Source organism: Ammospiza nelsoni, chromosome 9, assembly GCF_027579445.1.
Source record: "Ammospiza nelsoni isolate bAmmNel1 chromosome 9, bAmmNel1.pri, whole genome shotgun sequence".
Taxonomy (NCBI): domain Eukaryota; kingdom Metazoa; phylum Chordata; class Aves; order Passeriformes; family Passerellidae; genus Ammospiza; species Ammospiza nelsoni.
In genome coordinates this window covers 13,367,172-13,392,930 of record NC_080641.1, presented here as the reverse complement: position 1 = coordinate 13,392,930, position 25,759 = coordinate 13,367,172, and the positions used below count along the sequence as shown (strand labels likewise).

The following is a 25,759-nucleotide window of genomic DNA, read 5'->3' as shown; positions in this document are numbered from 1 at the left end:
TTTTTTTACAGACACACCTCCCTACAGAATGTATTGATTATTCTTAATATTACATCTCAAGGTGGACAAGATGCAAGAGAGCTGTCTCTGATTTCTTCTTCTCTTAGAAGCCACTAAATTACAGAAAATAAACCACCTGGAATTTCAGTTTGAAATATAGCTTAAAATAGCATAAAATAATAAGAATTCTCTAGTTCTCAATCAATATTCTCTGTCAATTTACATTATACAAACCAGACCCTGAGGATTTCCTCTAAATCAAGTATTTGAGGACTACGAGTCCTGGTTACTGACTCTACATTAGTAATTTATGTGAAAAAAAATCCTCAGGCTCATGAAATTAATCTAGAGTCTTACACAGATTACAGAAGGAATTATGAACACAATTATTCAGGCAAAATCCATTATTTCCATAGCAGAGCTTCCTTTTCCTCGGAAGCGCTCAAGGAATGGTATCATTTAAGTTTAATGTGAATTTTAGAAGTGGAAAGTCTGCAGCTTAATCTCCACTGATTGGGAACTACATGAAATTCAGGGAAACAAGAAGATAGAACAACATTCAGTAAAATGGGGAGTAGCTGGGACACATCACCAGCTGGCCAGGCTGAAGCAGCTCAGTGAGATCTGGGTGATGTGCAAAGTGTTTGGAGAAATTTCAGTCTCTCCAACATGTCAAAAAAAAGAGCAGTAGGGAATTTCTCTTAAAAGGGAATTTATTCTCCATTTTATGATCCAGGTTTTCTGCTGGCTATGAACAAATATTGGTGAAATTTATTACACGAATAGGACCTCTTGAGTCCCTGGAGAAAGGATTTTTTTCCACACATTTTATTGGTTTTCCTAGTTTAAGCATCTCTGCTTGAAGGAAAGGATTCAGGCATTTAAGGCACTTCCTAAATCTCTGTTATTTCTGCTGTAAACCTTTCATGTCCCCCAGAATTAGCTGTAAATGAGGATATCTCCAGGATGGAGCTGCAGGAATTAACATACTAAAGCTACTGAGCAAATGTGACAGATGGAAAGAGTCAGTGCAGGTCTCAACCCAAGTCACAGGAAATTCTGACAGCTCTGAAAGTCCAGTTCTTCAATTTCACATTATTTAACATTCAGTAAACAAACGTCTCACCAATTTCAGTCCTAAAAATTGTGGAGGCAAACAAAATGTCTCCATATTCCTATACAAACCACATACCTGGGGAAAAAACTTAATGAGAGGATGAACAGTTGCTAATCTCTTAATTGGTCCCACACAAAAGAAAAAAAAAAAAAACAAAAAACAAAAAACAAAAAACAAACACAAAACCTAGGTAGCTCCTCATGCATGGAAGAGTGCTGGGTAGGATAGGATGGCTGCATCCCTTACTCAGCCTGATGAGCCAAGACTCTCTAAGTTATTGGGGAAGAAGTGTGGGATGCCTCAAGAGCTTGAAAATAGCCTGAGGGAAAAGGGGCATAAAAGGCCTGGACAGGTGGCAGCAACTGGAACAAGATATTTTCCTTCCTCTGCATAAAAGCTGGTGCCTATTATCACCAACAGGATGCCATCTTCCTTCATGCCATCTTCCATGCTTTGAAATTGGATATTTAGTACCAGTTCTCCCATGAGAGTCCCACTTTCTGTAAGAACTGGAGGTTTGATTTCTAATTCTCATGCTGGGGTGGGTGCTAGGGGTACCTTGATCACCCAGTGCAGGCAGGAGGATGAAACAACCCACGAGGGAAGGGGGAAAACACCAGCCCATTTCCCACTGAAAGCTGCCTGTGAATTTTGGTACTTCAGCTGCTTGGCCTCCTCTCCCCTGCTGTGCTGAATCAAAGCTTCATAAAGCCCCTGCTCTCCTCAGAATGCAAAAGCAACACTTGTGACAGGCAGAAAATATTACTGCTGGCACTGGCTTGTCAGTTCATCAGGGGAGAACCACAAAACCAAAAATCCTGCACAACACAAATGAAATTATGTTGTCCAACCTCTGGAAGAATAAAATCTGCATTGAGCACCTGAGATCAGCAATAATTGCATGCAAAGCCTGGGGGAAGATACGAAAAATCGGAACACAGAAGAAAGAAAAGATATGATAAAGCAAACAACACAATATTGAGGAAAGAAACACATCTGGAAAGTAGTCCATATACATTTGCATAACACACAAAACCAGAACTGAATCAAAGCAGAAACAAACTTCATATTTCGTACTTTGGCTTTTTGAGTGAATTTTTAATCACTCCATACCTCCTCTTCTCTAAGGAAGCTGTGATAGGAGAACAGAAAGAATTCTAGCTGGACACCTAGAACATCAGTTTACTTAATAAAAAAAATACAAGCTTTAAAATTATAGAAGATCTCCCTGAAATGTTTCCCAAGAAACACCCTTCTGACTTGAAAACATCACTTGGACTTTCCCCCTCTCACAACTGGGAAGTTGGGGATATGCTTATATTCCTTATGGACTAAAACATAAAAATCAACTGAATAAAACCTGATACATGTTTTGTAATAACTGGGAACTTCTAGTTCTATAGATTGATCTGGACTGTTGCATTCAGGTTCTAAAGTTATGACACTCAGTAGTTAATGAAATCATCAAGTTTATGGCTTGGGTGTTATTAGAAATCTTGACCATTTATAAAAAATGCACCAAATGTAAAAGCTGGGTTTCACTACTAGCTAAGCAATGGTGAAAATCTACTAAGCAAAATAAGGCAGGCAATACTGACACTTGTGGTCATTTCTAGATTGCTACTTTCCTTCACTTACAAACATGTCTGCAAAAGCTAAGAAACATGTTGGGATCTCAAAGTAGCCAAGCAAATTCCAAGTATTTGTCAACCCTGTCTCCACTTTAGATGAACTTACTGGAGAAGTATTATTTTTGAAGAAAGGACCAGAATAGCCACTGGCCATATACATAATTCTCAACATGGAAAATTAAAACTAAGCATTTATGACACTCTATATTAACACATTTCCAGAAGGTAAAAATAAAGCTTAAAAACAAGAATAACCAACCTTGAAAATGTTGTCATTAATCATTCTGAACTGTCCCTTGAAAGGTTTTCAACACATTACAGTTGATATAATACTCCATTTTACCATGATAAAATGAACTTTGCAAAGTATTCATTGAGTATCCAAAATGCACAATCCATATGGGAATAGTGATAAGTCACCCATGGCCTAAGTATTTCAACTCCAAAGGGCAGAAGTTGCCAAGCAGTACGTGCCTGACTACTGCAATTAATCCAAATTAGTTTGAGGAATTTCTGCTAATGTTGTCAAGACAGAACTTTACTGAATGGCTTTATTATAAAACCAGTTAGACAAAGCTGTGCTAACACCCTCTCAAAATGACACAAAGAGTTTTTCCAGTTTTTTGAAGAGAACATTCCAAACCACCCCAAGTTTGTTTTGCATTGGTACATTTTGCTCAGTTCCAAGTGGTCAGGGGCACAGGGAATTGTGAGCAGCCCCCTCCTCTCTGCTCTCCCTCCCGTGCAGGACTCGCTGAGCACTCCAGCTCCTGGTCACAGTAACTCTGCCTGCTCCTCACACAGCCTCTACATCTTCACTTACTCCTTGGAGCCTTAATAGGTGGCAGCCTTTCAAGCACTAACAGTGCAGCTTCTAATTTGGGATGTAACCATAGTAACATTACAGAACACACTACTCCCTGCATGGAGAACAAGCAGTCAACTGACCCTTCGTGCTGAGACTGGGCTGAAATAAAGCTCATTCCAACCTCCAGCCCAGCAAGATTAGCAAAACCTGCAGCTCCTATTCCCAGTCCAGAGCAAGACCTGCCCTCCTGAAATACCCACAAATGCACGGTATCCTAGGAAAGCAGCAAGGAACAAAGTGCTATAAAAGAAAAGGAAATTGTTCCCAAAACTTTGACTCAAAAGCTGAATCAGTCAGATGGAAAGCAGTACAAAAATCAAAGTTTTTTTCTTACTTCTCTATAAGGTGAGCAAAGAACTGCTCATACTTTATTTGAAAAAAAATATAGAGAATGAACAAAAGAAATTGGTCATTAAGATTTAAGAATTCAATACTCAATTTGTTCACAAGGCAAGATGACAATTTTTACACATATCTACCAACAGACAACAGCTCTGCCTGAACTTTACAGGCTACACACAAGGGATATGGCCATTTAATTAAAAGCCAGAGCTGATGTCTGTTCCCTTCTAAATTTACTTGAAAAAGGATTCTCTTTAGAAAAACAGCCCTTGGGATTTTTGTACCTTTAATATTTACTAATGAGCATTTATAGAAAAATAGAAAACAGCTCTCCCCCTTCCAATAGGTCCCAAGCTTTAGGAACCAGGTACAGTGAAACAGTAGCAAATACATTAAGTTGAAACAGCACAGATTTTAATAACCATTCTGTTGAGATCTGAACTCATTTCCAAATACAAGGGAAATTAGTCTTGTCTGAAAATTGGAAACTCAGAGGCAGATTTACATGTTAGTGTTTGACCAAAGCATTCCTTCCTTCTGCCTGGATGCACTGACCACATGGATAACCCACCTGGTTTCCTACCCATAGCCCAGAGTGCAGCAAACTGGGAGGACTCCTGGCCATGCTCTCACATGTTTGTGTGCTCCAGCAACAGACTACACCAAATTCTGGATATTACACAGGGCAGCACAAAAGCTTTGTGTGTCTAGCTAGGAAATGGAGTCACCTGGGCACATATGGAACATCTCAATGCACTGATTCTCAATTATTCATCAAGGTCCCAGAGCAGTAAGTGGTGCTGGACACAGCCCTCTTCTCATGCTCTACCTCCAAAATGACCCCTCCCCTCCACTTTTTAAACACTGATTTGTTTAGACTGGAGGAAATAGAAAGTCTTTACTGATACACACTTAATATTTATAATTACTATTTAGGAAATATGCTCACGATCCTAAAATGTCCTCAGATAGGATCAAAGGATTTGCGGAAATGTTTATGAGGTTCAGAAACTCATGCATTACAAACAAGACTAAATTAATAGAGAAAGTTAGTGTACATAGATTATTTAGTTAGGAGGATCTAAATCTGATTATGTTTCTAGTAAACTATCATATTATGCATCTAGAATAATAAAACACACTGACTGCCTGGGGAAGCCTTATTTCCCAGTAAGGGACGTGCCCACCCCCACCACTACGAATCAGACACACCAGATAAGTCACAGTTTCTTAACTCCTTGTAAAAAAAAGCTCTAAAGAGCCAGTCATTAGCTTTTCAAAACTGAGTGGGCAAACAGAGTGACTAATAAATACCTGGGTAAGTATGCTGCTAGGTCTCTGTTTTCTCAGGTATTATGGTATTTTATTTATATAGTAAATATAATAAGATGCTTCAGCACAGAAGGGTCAGTCACTGAAAGGAGAGAAATGAAAGTAACACAGGTTTCCTTAGGACCAAAAAGATAAATTTTATGACAATGGTATGTCTGTAACAGACAAAAGACATTTTAGGTTCATCAATAATTGAAATGAAGTGCCCCTGACTTTGCAATGCCAGACCATAGCAGAAAGCTATTAACAGCAGAGAGGCAGCTTAACAGCATGTGCTTATAAATCAGTGTTGATCAGCCCAACTGAATAACCTCAGATAACAAAAAGCAGCTTTTAAAGAGTAAGAATGTGTAAAGGAAACATGAGCAAAGAAAGGCACTTCTGTCTTTTCTTTGGCGTGAAGGCACAGACCATTTGTACTCCCAGAGAGACAAATGGGTTAAATCAAGCTTCAGCATTTAAAGGCTTTTAATTCCCTTGCACTGCAGAACAGCTTTTGGAATATGGGACTAAAACATCTAGCATTAAAAATCTCCTAGAGAATCTAAGTTGCACGGTCAAGGGAAAGTGAAAACAATCTGTAAAAACCCTCAATTTTCCACTTAATGAACATACAATTTTGATACTATTCACCTATCAGTGTGCACGAACTGAGTACGTATCATTTATCAAATAAGAGCAGGAGCCTGTAAAGCTTCCTGTCTGCCTTCGGGTTGAGTCAAAATGAATGCAAACAATCACGTGGGACTCAGCCAAGCAGTGACGTTAAATTCTGCTCTGTCAGAAGACAGCATCTGTCAAAGCCCACATTTAAACTGCTGCCTGCCCTGTGCAGCAGCTCGAGAACTACGGAATGGATTTTATACACCGCGATTCCGGGTTAAAACAACTCCAAACCATTTCTATTACTGCCTAGCAACAATGAAGGAAGGAGCAGAGGGAGATCCTATTACCGAAGCCAAGTGAGGCGCTCCCCGCGAACATTTCCAGCAGGAATATGGATCCTGGGGAGAGCAGAGCACAGCCCCGCATTGTCCGAGCCGCGAGGCAGCGGCTGTGAGAGCAGCCCCGGCTCCCGTCCTTTGTGTGCAGCATGAACAGCGAGCCCCGAGCCAAGGACGCCGCCGGCCAGCCGGGAAGGTAACACGGCCACGGACAGACAGATGGACAGAGCGGATCCCGAGCGCGGCGGGCGCAGGAAGCAGGGCTGCTGCTGCTGCTGGGGGATGTGCGCATGGTCGAGAGCATCTTTTTTGCTGAAGTGATGGCGTGCCCAAACTATTTTCTGTGGGTATAATCCTGCACCATAAATGGCCTGACCAAGGAAGGTATGTCAAACCCTTGTGTGTGATGTTCATTCGCTTGTCTGTTACCTTTTCGACCATTGCAGATAATGATCGCTCCTAATTTGCAGAGCCCTGAGATAACAGCGTCTCAGAGCAGGGAGAAAGAATTCTAGCAGGTTTTGCTCTCCCCCAGCACAATGTCACTCCCTTCCACTGGCTAAATGCGGTGCTCACAGTCTGCCAAGGCTGCTGTGGCTGGAGAGGAAGGATTAAAGGGATAATGGAGTTCCCGTAATGATTGCTTTTAACTGAGAAATTAAAAACTCAAACCCCTCCAATACAGAAAAACCAGTTAGAAATCCTCTCGAACTAGGTCAGAATTAATCCTAATCTGAAGTAATCTTAAAGCATGGTAAAATGGCCATAATGTGACATATCGAGAGCACTGAACCATCAAAACAGACCACACAGTCAAAAGACATTATCTTACAAGTCCCCTCAGCCCTTTTTACACCTGCTTTTCTGCCCCCCAAACACAAGCAAAATGTCACAAGGGCACTAGCAGCCAAGCAGAAATTGGGAGCGTGCAAAAGACTGGGCATGATTTAAACCATCAGCAGTGCAATCAGGCACCACGATTTACAAGTAACATCAGCCTCCCTGACATCCCAAAAGGAAACCTTCAAAGACTACACACTCAAAATGGTAAGCACGTAACTTATCTCCTGCCATCACTGCAATTTCTGTTTAATATGAAAACACTGACTGTTTAACTTGGATTGTAAAATGACATTCCATCTAATTGCCATTCATTCCTATTTTTTGTTGAAATTTAAATACTTTGTCACTAGTGACAAAAGAAAAGGTAAGTATTTGCAATAAAAATTTAAGACCTAAATCTATAGCAATTCAGTACACTACATAAAGAAAGTGCTTATCTGCAGAATCTTCCAATAAGGCATAATAAATCATTATATGTCAATATAAATGTGCTTTCTTTGCCCAAGGCAATGCCAACATGAAACAAAACAACTGCAGCTGGAAGGAGTTCACAAAGCAAGGGATGCAGCATACATCAGACACCGGTTTCAAATCAGTTTTAAGACATTTAGAATATAAAGTCACTTGAGAGAACTTTTAAAACAACAACAAAAAATGTATCTTAAGGCAACACTCCAGGAGAAGCACACCTGGTTAATGTAAGGCATTGGTATCAGGCATTTAAAAAGCTGCACATCAAACCTTATCCCAAATACTGTTTTGTGCAGAAGATTAATGGAGCTCGTAAGGGAAGCCAGGCACATTAAATGAGGCCCAATATGCAACTGCTGTTCATCAGAACACAGACTCTGGCTGCCTTTTGAACTCTTCCCTCTAATTTAAGAGTTTGCCCACACAGCTAATCAAAATATGAAAATCCAAGACGTGTGAATAGGAAGTCGAATGCTTCAATTTTCAAAGCTGTAATTATAGAGCAGAACTGCAAGTACCAGGAACCAAAACACCAGCAGAGCACAGACCACAAATAAAAATTCAAGAGGCATTCACAGTTTATGTATTTGGCATTTGATAATGCATCAGTGACTGCACTGCCAGGTGCCAAAAATGAAGCAGCATTACCACAAATAACATCTCCAGAATGCAGTTACATGCTACAACACACTCCCCGAGGACAAGGTGAGTGTTCTAGAGACCCTCTGCTGTACTTCGGTTTTCTTATCTACTGTCAATAGTTGGTGCCTACTCATAACCATTCTGTCAAATGGAATTTTAAGTATTTGAGCAAAAAAACCTAATGCTCCAACCCTAATTAAATAAGAGAAAATAATATTTTTATTATAGAACTAGATGGTGGGTTTAATATCTATTAAGAGTTTTAGACATTGTTTTTAAACAAGACACCCTAGCATGTAGTATTTTTTTCAAAGGTGCCATTGTTGTTGCTGTATTTTCAATGCTTAACACCTCACTGTATATTTTGAAATGTTTTACACACAACTGGAAAGAAAATGAGCCCACGTTATTTGGGTTTTTCCAGTCAATAGCTCTATAAAGCTGAAACACAAATGTGGGTGCTTTCCCTATTCATGAAATGCCTTTTTAAAGGGCAAACAGAGACAGATTTTCTAAGGCACTCCTACCTTGAAAAATCAAACAACTACATTAAAAAATATCAAGGAAATATGACTTTCTTAAAATGTCTTCTGATTCTAGATCTGTCCCTCATGTAAAACTTATTTTCATATGCATTATGTAAGCATGCAGCCTAATAAAGAAAGGATTCGGCCATTGCAAGTGCCTGTGCTGGGACATCAGTGCATCAGGGAAACACAGAACCTGCAAACCCCTGCCAGTTTACACAAATATTTATATAACTTAAGATTCTCACTTTTGCCTGTTGCCTTACCCAAGTAGGTGCTCATCAAAACACTGCCTCAGATTAAACAAAGATTAGTAATGCAGTGCACTTTTTGCTGAAGTATTTCCATCTAATGACTGTAGTTTTTATAAGTGGAACAATTCAGTGTGACAAAATTAATCTGAGTTCTAGCTGCTACTCCACAGTGGAGAAATTCTGGGTTTGATTTTCTTCCTAAACTGTGAAGGCATGCAATGGAACAATAATTAACCAAACATTCCCACTGCTGCCCTCCAATCAAACAATGAACTGCCGTGACATCGGGGCTATCCTTTGAAGTAACATTTCTGTTTGCTTATTACAGAGATATTCCCCAATAGCTGAGCGTTCATCTACAACTCACTGCACACTGCAGACAAACTAACAATTACGAGTTCTGAGGGGAAGCTTCTGTTTCTCCAGCAGGGAAAAGCAGGTGCAAATGGTCACATAAACACGAGTAGCATACGTTTGGAGCTTATTTTCTTTTACATAAAAACAATATTCAGGTAAAAGCAGCACAAGCATGGAGTGTCAGGTTAATTCCTGTACTAGTTTAGACACAAGGGTTTATGATTTTTATAGGCACACCTGAGTCTCCGGGAAGCGGCATCAGCCCCGAATAGCTAAATAAGAAAATCAGATTTTAAAGCCAAAGGCACGAAGGCCGCCGGAGCGCCCTGGGCCTTTCGGGCGCTCCCGCAGGACCCCGGCGCGCCGTCCCGCGTCACACGGGCGCGCAGCGTCGCCCCCTGGCGGGGTCACGGGCCGGCGGCGGGCCGAGAGGCGGCTCCCGCTCATCCGGAGGGTGACGGTAAAGATCCCGGCAGTGAGTAAAATAAACATCAGGAGAACCCCTCTCCCCCACCCTTCCGAAACACAAATATTCCCTTTGGTGAACAGGGCAACTCAATGTTGCATCACACACGTACAGCTTAATACCCTATTATTCGATTCACATCTCAAATTACTCCCTTAGGGCGTTAAACTCTGTAATTTCCCATGTAACATATCACTTGGTTTTTAAATGCACAAATTATTCCAAATATTGGTTTAAGAAGATAGCGAAGCAATTAATAAATCGCATATTTCTATTAGGAACAGCATTTTCTATGGACTGTCATCCTTTTTTCCTATACAAGACCCTAGGGCCCAGGAATAAATTAGAGCAAATTGAAAATCACAAACGAATTGCTATTGTACAGTGAAAGTTCATTTACGAGATGATGTGATCAGCTTTTAATATGCAGCATCATGAAGCTGCCATATTGACTCTACTGCTGAATATGAACAAAAATTTAAGAGAAAATGAAGCACAGACTACTTTGGCACTTTTTCCTACAGCTACAGCTGCTGGTCAGAATACTTGAAATTTCCAACTACTATGTGCAGTACTTACATATACTTTTATAGAGGGGGAAAAAACCCAACCCAATATCATGATCATCAGATTGTTGGCCAGAAACTTAGTCCTGAACAGTTTTATTTCCTGTTAACATGATCACTACCCAAGATCTCTGTCTACTCAACATCAAGACTTAATTTTAACTCAGCTGCCTCTGAGGCTGGCACCACAGCACAGTGCTCCATCCAATGTTTTCTCCAATGCAGAGTAGAAGGTGAAAGGTGCCTGAGAAGTGACCAGGAATGTCATCCTGCACTAGCATCTGAGGGCTGTGCAGTGAGCTTACTGGACCCTGAAAATGAATTTTGACAGGTGCATCTTCTCAGTGCCCTTCCTTGCACAGTGGGGCTGGTGGAGCCGCGCCAGGGAGTGTCCTGCGACTAACACAGCTCTGCCATCGCCGTCTGTCCCACCACCAGGCACGCCGGTCTGCAAAAAGGGCTGGAAAACTGTCAGCCATCCCAGCCTCTGCATGTCAAATCAATTTTAATTAATGCCATTAAACCTTCCATCTGCCAGCAAGGCTTTCTCATTCAGTCCTTCTCAAACACCCTACAAGGATTTCACAGCCATGGATATGAAGCTATTTACATCTGCTTCACACTTTTTCCTGCTAATATGATCCATTTTCTTTTTGCCTCTTTATCTTTGGTATCCAGAACGTTTGTTGAAACTTTTACCAAGCAAAAAGCATTTTTAAAAGCTAACAAATCAAGTTAAATCATAAAACAAGGTTGGCTTTTAGCCTCAGTCAAATCTTATTTCCATTGACATGGGCTGTTCTTTGAAAAAGTAAATTTAACTCAATTTTATATCTAGTTTCTATTTGTAACCATTTCTATTACAAGTGTGTAAAATGAAAGATGTCTGATTTTTTTTTATTCTTTGCAGAGCGAGCCATTTGCAGACGATTGCTCAACTCAAAGGAAAATGAATACCAAAGAATAGCAGTGGATTCTAAACCAATTGGAAAAGCCTTTTCCTTGAGCATTGTCTCACATCCCATCACTGGATCCTTACAACATGCTGCAGTGGAGAAGACGGCACTGCTGCTTGGCAAAGATGACCTGGAATACCAAAAGGTCTCTGTTTCGCACCCATCTCATCGGCCTGGTCTCTCTGGTGTTTCTTTTTGCCATGTTTCTGTTCTTTAACCACCACGACTGGCTGCCAGGCAAAGCTGGATTCAGAGAAAACCCCATGTCTTACACCATCCGAGGATTCAGATCTACAAAAAGTGAGACCAACCACAGCTCTCTAAGGAACGTGTGGAGAGATGCTGTGCCTCAGACACTGCGGCCCCCGACAGTCACCAACCCCAACAACACGGATCTGTCCCCACAGGGAGTCACCGGTTTGGAAAACACCCTCAGTGCCAATGGGAGTATTTACAACGAGAAAGGCACTGGGCACCCAACTTCCTATCATTTCAGATACATCATCAACGAGCCTGGCAAGTGCCAGGAAAAAACCCCTTTTCTAATACTGCTCATAGCTGCAGAGCCAGGCCAGGTGGAGGCCAGACAAGCAATTCGACAGACCTGGGGCAATGAGAGCCTGACACCTGGCATCCAAATTGTGCGGATTTTTTTGTTGGGCTTAAGCACCAAGGTAGATGGATACCTCCAGAGAACCATCCTTGAGGAAAGCAGACAGTACCACGACATCATTCAACAAGAATACTTTGACACCTACTATAATTTAACTATAAAAACTCTGATGGGAATGAACTGGGTTGCAACCTACTGTCCACATGTTCCGTATGTTATGAAAACTGATAGTGATATGTTTGTCAATACTGAGTATTTAATACACAAGCTTCTGAAACCAGAACTTCCTCCAAGGCACAAGTATTTTACAGGTTATTTAATGAGAGGTTATGCACCTAATAGGAACAAGGATAGCAAGTGGTATATGCCACCTGATTTGTATCCAAGTGAACGTTACCCTGTATTTTGCTCTGGAACTGGTTATGTTTTTTCTGGAGACTTAGCAGAAAAGATCTTTAAGGTCTCCTTAAGCATCAGACGTTTACACTTAGAGGACGTGTACGTGGGGATCTGTCTCGCCAAGCTGCGGATTGACCCCATGCCCCCACCCAACGAGTTTGTCTTCAATCACTGGCGAGTTTCTTACTCCAGCTGTAAATACAGCCACCTAATTACCTCCCATCAGTTCCAACCCAGCGAGCTGATCAAATACTGGAACCACCTGCAGCAGAACAAGCACAACGCCTGCGCCAACGCGGCCAAAGATAAGGCCGGCAGGTTCCGCCACCGCAGGCTGCACTGAGGGCCCACGGCACGTGTACAGAAACAGGGACACCCAGCAGCCCCAGTTCTGAGCCCAGCACACAGGGCAGGAGGGAAATTATTTTTTTAAGTTAAAAAAAAAATTATAGCTCTTGAGTATGATGAAATTATAACCAAACGGTTTTCCCAGCAAATTCGAGATTAATAAAAAAGACAAGATGGTATATAAGGATTTCTGTGTTAACATGCAATAATAAGCATGCACACTTTGGTGGTACAATTTCTGATTTATGTGCCAGTAAAATGTAACTGAGCATATTTTCCACACTAAAATTTTTATTTTAAGGAGTGCATTCATAGCTCTAGTTCTCTTCCATGTAATTTCTTATTATCCAGAACTGCTATAAAATGGAAAATTAAAAACTAAGGAAATGCACAAAGGGCAGATCAGTTTTACCTTCAAATGCCACATGACAATTATTATACTACTTTAATGTATCACACATTTAGCAATGTCACAATTTAGTAAGACACTACCAATAAATCCTAAAGCACTAAGAATGTACTCCCTTGAAGTAGGTCCAGTTTTCAGAAGTTTGCTTATTTGGTTTGGAAGGAGAGATAAATGAAATCAAAGTTGCAAAGTTGCTGTGTACATTGGCGTCAGAAATGCAAGCGGTGATCTGGATGCAACTTTCAGTCCACAAAGAACTGACTGAAAGTCACTCCATTCTCTAGAAATCACAGGGCAAGCTCCTAAGATCTGGTGCCAAGTAACATTCATTCCACTTGGAACCTTCATGCAAATTCATTGGATCTGCTATTAATTTCCCTACGTAACTTCAAGGTAATTCAGAGGCTGATGAGAAATGTAAAACATAAGTTCCAGTCTTGCACCATTCTTGACAAAATTGCATTTTTTGCAAAGCAGGAGAAAATTAATCAAACGTTGTTTTGCTCTTTCCTGTCTGACAAAAAGCAAGGCTCAGCCAAGTGAAAGTACATCTGCTGGAGAAAATTAAGCCCTACACCTGAGTTTATAGGTGGGGAAAACTAGGTCACAATAAGATTGAGAGTTCCAGCCAACAAGATGGGCAGGAACAAAGCCTAAGCAATTTAAAGTCACAACACATACCACTGAGAACAATTTGAGAGAAGTGGGTTAAATCTATTTACAGGTTTGCAGTTTTCTAACAAACAGAACTTTTAAAGCTTATTTTCCAACTGTTAAGCAGAGTTGTATCAAATTCAGGTTATTACTGCTTGTCACAGTGCCAGGGTAAGCAATACCCACCTCTGATCATCAGCAAATGATCAAACTGCAATTAGTTTTCTGTTTGACTGGGACTTATTAATTGGAGAATATACAAATATTTGATGTACTTTTATTATTTAATAAAATTGATTATATTTATGGTCTTAAGATTTTACTTTTTCTGGGAAAGCTGCTCAGGAAGAAAGAAATTTCTAACTTTAGCATTACTAGATTTTTCTAGTGTTCCCTAGTCTTTGAAGCCTGGTTTTCATGCACAGTACAGAGATCACAGCAGGGTTTTCTCCTTTGTAATGAGAAGGCAAATCATATTACTGACCATTCTCAGCAGCTCTTCTCAGGGCTGTCTGTCTGCAGGAACTCTCACATGTTCCTCACATGAACAGACTGCAAGGCCCTGGATGCACCTCTGAAACAACTCCAGCAGGTCCTCCAGAAGGTGGAGATGGGAATTTGCTCAACACCATTTTTTTTGTGATCTTCCACTAAATTTTTTCCTCTGTTGTATTTGGGGTGTGCTAATTGTAAATTTCTGCATTTTCATCACACCTGAAGTAACATAAATGTCTGGTTTGGGGAAAACAAACACCAGTAAAAGTATTAACTCTCTTCTGCAGAGATTTCTCTGACTAAACTACAAGTTCATACACTGGGTTTACACGATGCCTGTTGGCATTCATGTGAGAGAGCTGCCCAGGACAGATGTTTGGGAGTGTGCTCTCAGCCCCCAGTGCAGGTCTCCCCAGCCCATGTGCTGCTGGCTCCCAGCTGGAGGCACCTGGCAGAAGGGCACTGGAGCAGGCTCTACCCTGCAGTGCTAGCTCCAGACCCCAGAGTGGGTGTGGGAACCAGCTGCTGCAAGGGACTGAGCTCTGGAACATGTCCAATGCCATAAGTGGTCCAGGACACACTCCAGCCTCCTGGAGAGGACTTCAGCCTGCTCCCAGCCCTTGGCACTTTCCAGCTCCACTGTGATGCACTTGATTTTACCAACTCTGGCTAGTTCTAAATGCTCTTCTGGCTCCTGGGTGTAGTCCAAGAGGTTAATACTAAATCTTAAATAGTTTGGCACTGGCATCATCAAGTTTGGCAGCCAAACCACCTCTTGGGTGCTGGGCTTTGGAGCTCCTACACAATGTTGATCTGCCCAAGCTTGGCAGAATCACAGCACAGTGCCCATGAGTTCAGCATACCAAACCTCCTGCTACTCACAGGACTAGTGAGGAGCACCAGAATGCTAAATAAAAAGCCATTCTTAATGCCCTTTTAAGGGTCCAACGTGATTTTTTAAATTTGTATTAATGTTTGGGTGTAAGTTGAAACCACTCTATAAACATACTTGAATCCTTATCAAGATGGTCAAAGGCTACTAAAATCATTTGCATCCAAGTACTGTTTTCTTACCCAATTTGTTGCAAAGCTTTCAGAAACAAAAGGGAATCATTTTGTGTGATGAAATATGCAATTACAGAATGAACACTACATTCTTTTCTCTGAATGTTTTACTGTTTTCTAGCTTGTGTTTAAGCTATTTGCTCACTCTACTAGAATATAAAAACAGTTCATGTTAAAAATAGTGCAATAATTATTTATATCATTAAAAGCCTGGACAAGTTCTCTCACTTCCTTTCCCCATACAGCAAGAAAAAAACATTTCTCATTACCCATAGCATACAAACTTGTAGCTAAAAACTCTAACATGTCTGCAATGCAGTAAAAAAAAAGAATATAACTATTCATTGAATACAGAAGTACAAGAGTTTGTATAATACTTGCTTTAAATGTTTTTACTTCTCTGTATGTCTGCTTCAGGATGAAAACAAATATAAAAAGTCATAATGGCTCAAAAGCTAGGATGGGAGAAAAAAATCGTGACATTCTCAGCACCAATATTCTGGCAAAAAACAAATCTTAGAAAAGTTGGCCTGGTAACAAGAACCAGAAATTGGAATTCCATCATTTTCCCATATTTATTTAACTTTCAGCTTAACAAAGATTTATGCCTGGATACTATAGGACCAAAAGGAAGTCCCACAAAAAAAGTTGTTATTGAACAACAGAACTGTTCCTTTCATGTCTCCAATCAAATCAGTGGTGTGAGATATTTGCACATCCCACACCAATAGAACTAAGAATGCAAAATGTGCAACTACAGCTTTTGGTGTAGTAGAACTGATCCCAGCCCCAGCCACTGAGAAATCTTTCATGGGTAAAGTTTGCAGTTGTTCTAAATTTTAAAAATTACATGTCAAGGTACTTCCAAGCATCAGTGGTTGTTCTGCGAGAAAATTCAGTGCCCACTAAGATCTTCACTTAAATTTATAAACTTAAATTATGGGATGGCAGTGATCTAGAAGAGATGAGACAGACTGCTTTTCAGGTTAACCTTACTAGAACAGCAATTTAGAATCTGCTTTTCTTTGCAGTGCAGTAATATTAAACGTGTCAGTCCTCATTTACAAAATATTTTCAGAATATATCAACATGTTAAGACATGCATTAACTGTCTCCAAGCCCAGGCTAAATCAGGCACTGGAGGGGAGGGAAGCACCTAAAGGCCATTACTTTAGACTGCCTCCCTCTTCCCACTTACTTTCCTGATGTGTTAACACAGTCCCTAATCACACATCAATCTAAAATACCTACAAAATCCCACAGGGCAAGAAAACCTTTTCCCTTGAAGGAATGCTCATTGCAATGCATGGAAACTTCCTAGGAGGAAACGAAAGGGAGGGGAAAGATGCTAATACAGGAACTACTGCTTCTTCCATTTGTGCTTTTGGAAAGAACAGGCTTGTAACTGATTTGCAAAAACATCACTTGTTGTTGCCATATTTTCCCAATTTCAGATGCTATTTCTCAATCCCTCTTTTGCTGTCAAATAGCACAAATAAGCAAATATTGGACAATCACTCAGTTACACTGAGAACTGCACCTCTTAGTGAAAAGCATTACTGTCCTTTTCATTTCAGATTGTCCTTTCAGAGCACGATGTGACTTAGGGCACGGTATCACCCCTTTGCTGAGCACACGTACTGGACGTGGCACTGGCTGTTCTCCCTGCAGATCTCATCTCCAGCACACCCAGCCCTGCCTCCCCTTCCCCAGCCAGTCTATGGGCAGCCCCAGGGAACGAGGGAGGCAGGGGAGCTGCATGACCAGCTCTGAAATGCTGCACTGTGCAAATGTAGGTCAGCAAGGACAGGACGTGGGCTCTGCTTTGTACCAAGAGTGCAGACAAAGGCTTTCCAGGGCAGGAGGCTGGGGGAGGGCTCTGGAAAACAACTTCTTGCAGCAAGTCAGTGAAAAAGGAGCTTGAATGTCAGAAAACAGAAGAGTGAAACTAAAAATGCACAGCTGATCAACACCACACAGGTTGGAAACACAGGGCAGGCTCAGTGGCAGGGAAAAGCATTAGAAAACTGAGGCCAAATGAGAAAGCAGGATCTGGAATTCTAGTCATAAGTGTCCACACTTCTGCACTTAGGGAAGATTTACATATGAGGTAAATCCATTCTTCTAACAAAACGTTTCATTTGTGACTGCAGTGTGTGTGGTTTCTTAAAGCCCAAACCAAATTCCAAGTCATGACACCATGGCATGAACAGCAAGTCAGTAACTCCACAGAGAGTACTTTACACACAGTACATGGCAAACCAAGAGCAAAGCAAATGAGATCACTTGTGCCTAGGATTTGTATCTCATCTTCACATAAAGAGTTAAATTGAGCCTTCATTTGTTCCAGCTCAAAAGAAACAGAGCCTGCTACATATTATGGTGCCTTCTTTTCACAGTTAAAAGACTGCAAAGGAATTTAACTGAATATGGGATATGGATGAACATTACCACGTTGCTTTTCTGATATTGCCATGGCAACAGTTACAAGAGCTCTCTTAAGCATTTAAACCTGACAGTTTTCCTGATAACACTAACTGAATGATAGTAATGATGCATTTTGGTTCATGAGCTAACTGCTCTATAACCACAGGGTGTGAACCATTCCCTTCACTTTTCTCAAGACTGCACTTTTGGTCAAAAGGTTCTGACCAAGACAGTAACCTTGAATTACCACTCAAAAAAAAAAAAGTCCCCCCAGCTCAGGGAGTGCTGGTGGCTTAAAGCTTTATGTACTCTCAAAGGTTTCCATGTGAATGTTTAAGCTGAGCAGTGTCCAGGCTGGAGAAGTCCAGGCTGCTAAAATCTTTGATGGGATTTTTCTCAAAGGGCTTTCATTAGCCTGGCAAGGCTGGAGGAAAAAACCCACTTTCTGAAGGGTGGAGTGAATTGTTGCTGACCTTCAAGATGTCATTTGCTGAAGCAAAGAGGACGAGGAAAAAACTGGTGGTTTTATACAATCTCTATCAGTTTGTAACCACTACACACTTTTTTAAATACCAAAACACTGCAAGCTGTTGTACCTCAGTGAGGCCAAAGGGCACTGAGGAATCCACAGTGTGCTCTGAGGACAAGGGCATCACAGCAACGCCTCCACCTTCTATTAGCCCATTTAGCTTTAGCTAATAATAAGTGGCATTTCAACTGTTTAATAGGAATATTCTGTGAACCACTCACTCTGATCCCCCAGATGCTCAGTGTGGGCATAATGGAGAAGTCTCTTTTTCTTTACCTCATTAAAAAGTGAAGTGTGTGAAACATGTTTGTCATCCTAACATTTTAAGGATACCAGCTTTGATAATGTCTTGCAATGTTTTCAACTAAAAAAGATTAAAATACTGGAAACAGTGTGAAATCTTTAAAAATTTCCCAAGATGACAAAAATTCAGATTTCATAAGAAAAAGTCATGCTTGCAAAGATCTAGGAAAATCTTTCAACACAAAAAAAGCCCTCAGAAGGTAAAGTATTCACAGTTCTTTTGCTGTTAACACTTCTTAAAGTTTTATACTAAATTAAAAATTAAAAACATCCATGCCATCCTAAAACCACCAAATCCCTTCACACTCTTGAAAAACCACAACCTCACCACATCTTTTCTTCTGGAAAGGCCAAGTGTTCCCACACCTCAATCAGGCTCCAAGTATATAACGAGAAAAACCAACTGCCACAAGAAATCCTTTGTTAATAAAGTACTAGACAAGACACTGAAGGAAACTAAAACCTTCCTCACTGCCTTTTCTAAATATTTAATATACCCTGCATGAGAACTATTTTGAGACTAAGAATAACCTACAATCTTGCAGGTTTCATTCAGGATTTGTGTCACTGTCATCACTTGCAAAAGCAGCATCAATTTACATCACATTTTAAACCTGTTTTGCCCCAACATCCAGGTTGATACAAGATGACGACAAAAAAAAAGAAACACTGGAAAGTACCATCTGTGACTCAGTCAAAAATTCAGTGCTGCTACTTAATGCAAATGCCAGTCCTTTTATAGGAATTCTTTCGAAGTCCACCAAGACATCGATTTTTGCTGCCATAAAAACTCAGCTCAATTATCCAGCCTTCTGAATGAAGAGAACCAATTTCCCATTGCATCATCTTTAACTAATCTAAAATGTTGTATTTTATTGACTGGGTTTTAGTGCAGAAAAGGATAATATTTTTATGTCCCAAAAATGTAAAGAAATTAGACAATTCAGAGGTGCTCTTAATGTTACTCAGGACTCTAACATAAAGGTAAATAACCCGTACATACCTGAGATAACAACTGACACCTCTATCGCGCAAAAAGCAAATTACAAAGCCTATGCTGTACCTACAATAAGGTATACCAAAGAGAAAAAGCAAAAACCAACCAAAATCCAGCAAACCCCCAGAAATCACCCTTATTGTTATACAGAAGTACCTTCAACAGTAAAGTATTATAAATAACATCTCTATTTATGGCATGACAAAATTCTGTCTTCCAAATCTGAAATGATCTTTAAAACCTGATGTAGCAGTTTGCTTTTATTATTTGATCAAATTTTACATGATTTAACTATTTTGGAAGTTATCCAGATTAAATGAGAAATCTAATATTTTCCATGAATTCTCAAAATGGTAAAAAAAAATTGGGCAAGAATGATAGATAATCACAATTCTTTTACTTCACTAAAAATTAATTTTTTTCTGAGTTACAAGCTGTAGTCACTGCTGCCTACTATCCAGCTGTGAAATATCCCCTTTTAAAAAAGCAGGCAGATCTGTTTGCTACATCCATCAAAGGTACGATTTTTTTTCCTAACCAAAATTCAGTTGAGAAGTGGATGCTGCAAACAACTTCAGATATCCAGCTTTCATTAATGTTAATAAAGGAATGACAGCCCTGTGACAACAGTTTGGAGGCACTAAGCCTGAATGAAATATAATGCTGTCCTAGTCATTAACAAGTGCACTGCCTGGATCCCTCAAACATTTTAATTTTCTTTTTTTCCCCTTCCACCATTTTCATATTTTCCACTAGAAGAAGTTAAGTAATTTGAATGATTTATTGTCCAAATTTCATGCTAGAAGAGCAGAATGGAAAAACTAGAATAAAGTACACAATGACATTTCTACCCTACCCATCCTCCTATTCATTAAAAAGAATTTACACCCATGAGCACACTTTTGTTAAGTAGCATCTTCTGCACACATCCCATAATTTGAGAGTTTTATGAAACACTACTTAGGTTATGCCTGTGAGACTTCTAATAACAACCAGTGAAGTATTAATGTTTTACCTCTTCCAATTCTGTAAAAAAAAAAAAACCTACGAACCTTGTATTATTTTTTTGTTTTCATTGTAAATATTTTATATGGATAGAGTGGGTTTTTCCCCCACTTCTTATCACAATATTCTCCTGGACTTATACTATTAGCATCTGAAGCACTAACATAGTCCTTGAATTCATCAGACCCTGATTTACCCATGGAACAGATAAATCACAGCATGTTCATGACACAACAGATGCTCAGGAGCATTAAGTGTTGTTTCTTTTTTCTCACAACAATGGAATTGCAGCAAGCACTCCATGATGATATATCCTGGCTAGAACACAGCAAAGATCTTCTGCTCCAGTTCCAAGTGCACCCATTTCAGCACAAACAGCTGTAATCCAGTTTAAATGTAACATAAACTGCAGTTGGACAATGCTCACACTCTGAAAGGATGCACACTTCTTCCACAGCTTGTCTGGGCACCCTATTCCAGTGCCCCACCACCCCCACAGGGAAGAATTTCTTCCTAACATTTAATTGAAATCTCAATCTCCCCATTTAGTTTATTTAAACTGTTCTCCATTGTCCTATCACTGTGTGCCTTTGTCAAAAGACATTCTCCCTCTTTGAGGAAGGCTGCAGTGGGTCCCCTCAGTGCCCTCTCCTCTGCAGCTGTCAGTCTGTCCTGGAGCAGAGCAGCCCCAGCCCCAGGAGCACCTTCAGGACCTGCTCTGAGAGGCTCAGCACATCTGTCCTGTGCTGGGCACTGCAGAGCTGGATGAGCCCTGCACGTTGGGTCTCAGGGGGGAACAATCCCTCCCTTCCCCTCTGCCACCCTGCTTGTGACACAGCCCAGGATTCAGCTCAGCTTCTGGGCTGTCAGTGCACACTGCTGGCTCATGCTCAGCTTTCCATCCATCAGAACCCCCAAGTCCTTGCACACAGTCCTTATCCCTAGCCCAGTGCAGCACCTTCTGCATTTGCTGAAGGGCCTTGCTGAACCTCATTCTCTTCATGTTCAGTTGTGTAACCCAAGCTGCTGGACAATTTCCTTTTTGTGGTTTTGGGTTTTTTTGGTGACACTTTAAGATTTGAGCAAAAATAGCTTTACATATTTGCTGAACATATTTCACACTGGCTTTGTCAGTTACTTGAAGTGAAAAATGATGACAATGAGATGTGTTGCCATAGGAAAAAAGAAATTAAAAGGCTGCCTCCCACCACAGCCACCTAAATTATTTGGCATTTCATTTGTTTCAGTGGCCAATACAGATAAGAATTTGTTTGTCCCTGGATTTGGGAAGGCCAAAAAAAAAAAAAAACCCAACTGTCAATAAAGCTAATAAAGCTTTCTTTTCTTGTTGTCCTATTTCTCTTTTACAACTACCTCTTCATAGCTAGAGGTTTTCTCAAGTTATCAGATGTGCTGTAACCCACTAGAAGCAAGTCTTCACAAGATGCAATATGAAAAATGAAGCATTTTCTGTACAAACCCTATAACAATCTCCCTCCTCACCCAAACACCTCAAAAACACATTAAACATTCGTTCTCAGAGAAACTTCTAACTAGTCCTTCTGAACAACTGAACACCAACTCCTTAAAATCCAATGACTCCCAGAGATGGCACAAACCTGTCTGTTTCTAATAAATACCAAATTACAGTTTCTGAATTTTCTATAGAACATTTTCAAAGCTTACTAATAACACTTGGTCCTTTAGAGAACTGATCATATATTGCAGATCAACTCTTTACTTAACAGTGGCATTAGATTATATTAGATCAAATTAAAATTACTTGTTTCAAAAAAAACCTAAATATAAATAAATGTTGATTGGGACCTATTACTACCAATACACTCTCACTAAGCAGTTGGTAAAATTTAGCCAATGAGTCACAAAAATATTACCCAAGTTTCCCCATTTACTGATAAATATAAGGCCAATATATTTTACTGAAAAATATACACAGATTCAGCTATAGGGATGTTGTAACCTAGGACTCTACCATCCTCCACACATGCAGAATGGGAGCAGAGATTATCAGTACATTTATTCTGCTGCTGCTAACTGCATTAAATGGAAAATATTTTTAAAACCCAATAGAAATCCTTCAGAATAATGGACAGTAATTACAAACATTGGAAGTTGTGACACTTGAGTAAGTAGTGCACAGTACATCTCTTTCTATTAAACAGGGAGATAAAAGATGCAAAACCCACAAACTCATACTTCAGGGGAAATACACAGGCAGGACAAGCACTAAAAAGAGAAAATATTCTGCCCTAAAGAGCTTATAGAAGTAAATAAGTGGACAAATTTTAAGTGGTAGGCTTCAATTCATCAGTTTAAGTACTGGAAATGAGTGTTTTTTCTTGTGTAATGACAATTGAGGTAAAGTGTGAAAGCACTGACTATGCCCAAAAATAAACAGCCTATTAAGCATCCACAGCAATTTAATTTCCTATTCCTCTCTCAACTTAAACACCCCAAACATAAAACTGAAAGCAAAACAAATTACCCTTGTGCTTGCCAACCAAAATAAAACCCAAAGTTAAAAATACCTTTACAATTCTTAACTCTCTTTATAAATACACACAGAACAAGTGCATTATGGAAAACTTAGAATGCTTTGAATTTCCTGCTGGATGTCCATCTAGAGGATCCTGAACTGTGCCTTGTGAAAAACATGCAGGCTCTGCAGGCTAGTTAATAAACACATGGCTCTGTGTAACCCAGCCATCAGTGCCTGCAGAGAAGAGCAGCAAGTGAATTTTACTTGTGCTCCTGGTGCAGATCACAGCTGTAATCCCATGTAGGCTACACACAGCCCTAAGGAATGGGACCCCAGCAAGCAGAGGAGCACAATCACAGTCTGGGCAAGCTGCTCCCAAACTTCATGGGAGAACAAAGATCTGAAGGTTTATCAAGATTCAAGGAAAGGTGAGAAGTCAAAACAGATTAATTTAAATGCACTGAATTCCCATGTGAGTTTTCCAATGCAGGAGTAAATTGGCCTTCACTCACTGTAAAGCAAGGAAATTAAACTACATACAGCTCACTAAATTAATTTTATTCCTAAAGACATCAGCAGCCAATGGCAATTTAATGCATTATAACTTATGAATGTTGATGTTGAACACTTTGGTAATTTGCTTTAATTTGCTTGAGCGCCTTGATCGAGATATAGCCTTAAGGAAAACTTGTATATTGCCATTTTAGATTGCATCATCCATTGTATTAAGGAGAAAAGGTTGATTGTGAATGGCAGAACTATGAAGTACTTGCTTTAACAGGAAAACACAGACCATTATTGAAGCCTCTTAACTTCCTAATGACTCCCAGCCATGCTCAGGTGGCAGCAGCTCTACCCTGCCAAGTCCTGATGTGTTTCATCACAAATGAAATATGAATTAAGATTTTAACCCATTGAAACAAATCCCGCTTTGGGGAGCTCAGGAGCTACAACAGAACTCTGGGAGGAATTTCCACAAGGTCTTCAAGGCCCTGAAGAGCACTGACTGACAGAGACACTACCAGGAAGAACCACGGTCACGTTTCAGACACAGGGAGGGCTTTGTTCACCCCACAGCTTTACACAGCTATTTTTTTTATAATTGCATTTTTGTGAGCACAAAGGCACCTCCAGAAACCTATTTATTTGTCACAAAATCCCTTAACAAGCCTGGAAACCAGGAGGATGCAGAGATGAGGAAGGAAGTAACTTGTCATTTTAAATTCTTGTATAGCTCCCAGGACAGCACCAGGCTGGAGGCCACCACAGAGAGATGAGACTCCAGGGGTTAAGAATCAGTTAATTCCAGGAAGAGAATTCAGTGAATTCTGCTAAAGCACACAGGGTCCACCATGAGTTCCTCCAACAGGAGCTTGGTCATAAGGAGTAAGCCAGACTGCAGTCAGGGCTTTATCAACAGAAAATAAAAATACTAGAATATTAAGCAAAAGAACTGAAAACTAACTAAACTATGTAAAATTAACTGAGATATAAATAATGTAAGAAAATTCTGAGTTTTAAACATCTAAAAGTGAAAAACAAAGAAGTAAAAAGCAAATAAAATTCACAGTAACACCTACATTTATCCTGAAGCATAACAGATTCACTACAAATCAGTGTTGGAGTAAATGAACTGCTAATACATAAACCCAGAATACATCTTTATTTTTCCAGCAAGATAATGTCAAAGAGCACATGAAATGTATTACAGAAAGGTATAAATGCCTTTCTGCAATTTAACTAGAAGCAAAACATTCCCTCCCACCACCATTATCTTCAGACTTGCCAGAGAAGCTCATGCTACTTCCTTCACCCCTGAGAAAATCAAACATCTGCCCACCCCATCAGCTTTTAATCTTCTTATGGACAGAATTAATTTAGCTTCCTTCTGGGGAATGTGGTGGGAGAGAAAACTGGCCAGGCCTATTTGAGCCAAAGTCAGTCTTTTGTTTAAAGGAGAAAAAAGAAAAAGAGAGGGGAGGAGAGGGAAAAAAATCATCATAAGCTGTGAGCACTCTTTAGTTATGCCACATTTATTAAGTATCAATACATTCCTATGCATTTCACCACAGTTTAAATATGACTTCATTAAAGAAACACCACTTTACTGAACATATGGTAGAAACTCCCTGAAGCATGCCAAAGATTAAATGTCAGGTTAATCAATCACTTCCACTCCACTTAGGAGAGGCATCAGAAAAAGATACATTATTTCCTTAAAGGTATGATTTTTACTCATAACTGAAAACTTTCACAAGTATTAGTACACTAATATTAGTAACACTATCCTAGTGTTTAACTTTAATCCATTCTGGATCTTAACCTCGACGATGTTGAGTATTTACCTTTTATAGTCTATTTCTCTCAGCTCCATATAAAGGAGTAATAAAATAATAGTTGAAAATATTTTCTGTGTGCTGCAAATTCCCACCTGTAAAATGTTCCCTGCATATGGATTACTGTTATGGTACTCATTCTTTGAAATTATCTAATACCCACATTCATATTTGAAAGGCTTACAATTGAGTGTTTGGCATTACAAGCCACGTGCAGGCAGCTTTCCAGAGAAGAAAATAAAAGGACATGAAAAGTCTTGCTGAGCCCTGCCAGGGGAAGGAATATAAGAGACATACTGAATCTGTGGTTTTGTTGTGCACTACAATAGCACACATATGCAAGCTACCCATATTAAATATTTA

The 25,759-nt window shown here is 40.0% G+C and overlaps 2 protein-coding genes across 3 annotated transcripts in view; one reads left to right on the top strand and one right to left on the bottom strand.

Moving 5' to 3' along the window:
* The window catches only part of CDC73 (cell division cycle 73), a 101,560-nt gene that overhangs the window by 34,351 nt on the left and 41,450 nt on the right, over positions 1–25,759 (bottom strand). The gene's annotated exons all lie outside the window — the stretch shown is intronic.
* On the top strand, positions 6,131–14,054 carry B3GALT2 (beta-1,3-galactosyltransferase 2). Of its 2 annotated transcripts, none has more exons than XM_059478649.1 (2): positions 6,131–6,618; positions 11,271–14,054. In XM_059478649.1, the coding sequence occupies exon 2, from the start codon at positions 11,403–11,405 to the stop codon at positions 12,669–12,671; it is 1,269 nt and encodes a 422-aa protein (XP_059334632.1). In that variant the 5' UTR covers positions 6,131–6,618; positions 11,271–11,402; the 3' UTR covers positions 12,672–14,054. The 2 variants fall into 2 exon arrangements, with proteins under 2 accessions (XP_059334632.1, XP_059334633.1); XM_059478650.1 differs by lacking the exon at positions 6,131–6,618 and adding an exon at positions 7,137–7,281.

Bases quoted from the DNA above. Each gene is read 5' to 3' on its own strand.
- B3GALT2 (XM_059478649.1), top strand. From the start codon at position 11,403: ATGCTGCAGTGGAGAAGACGGCACTGCTGCTTGGCAAAGATGACCTGG.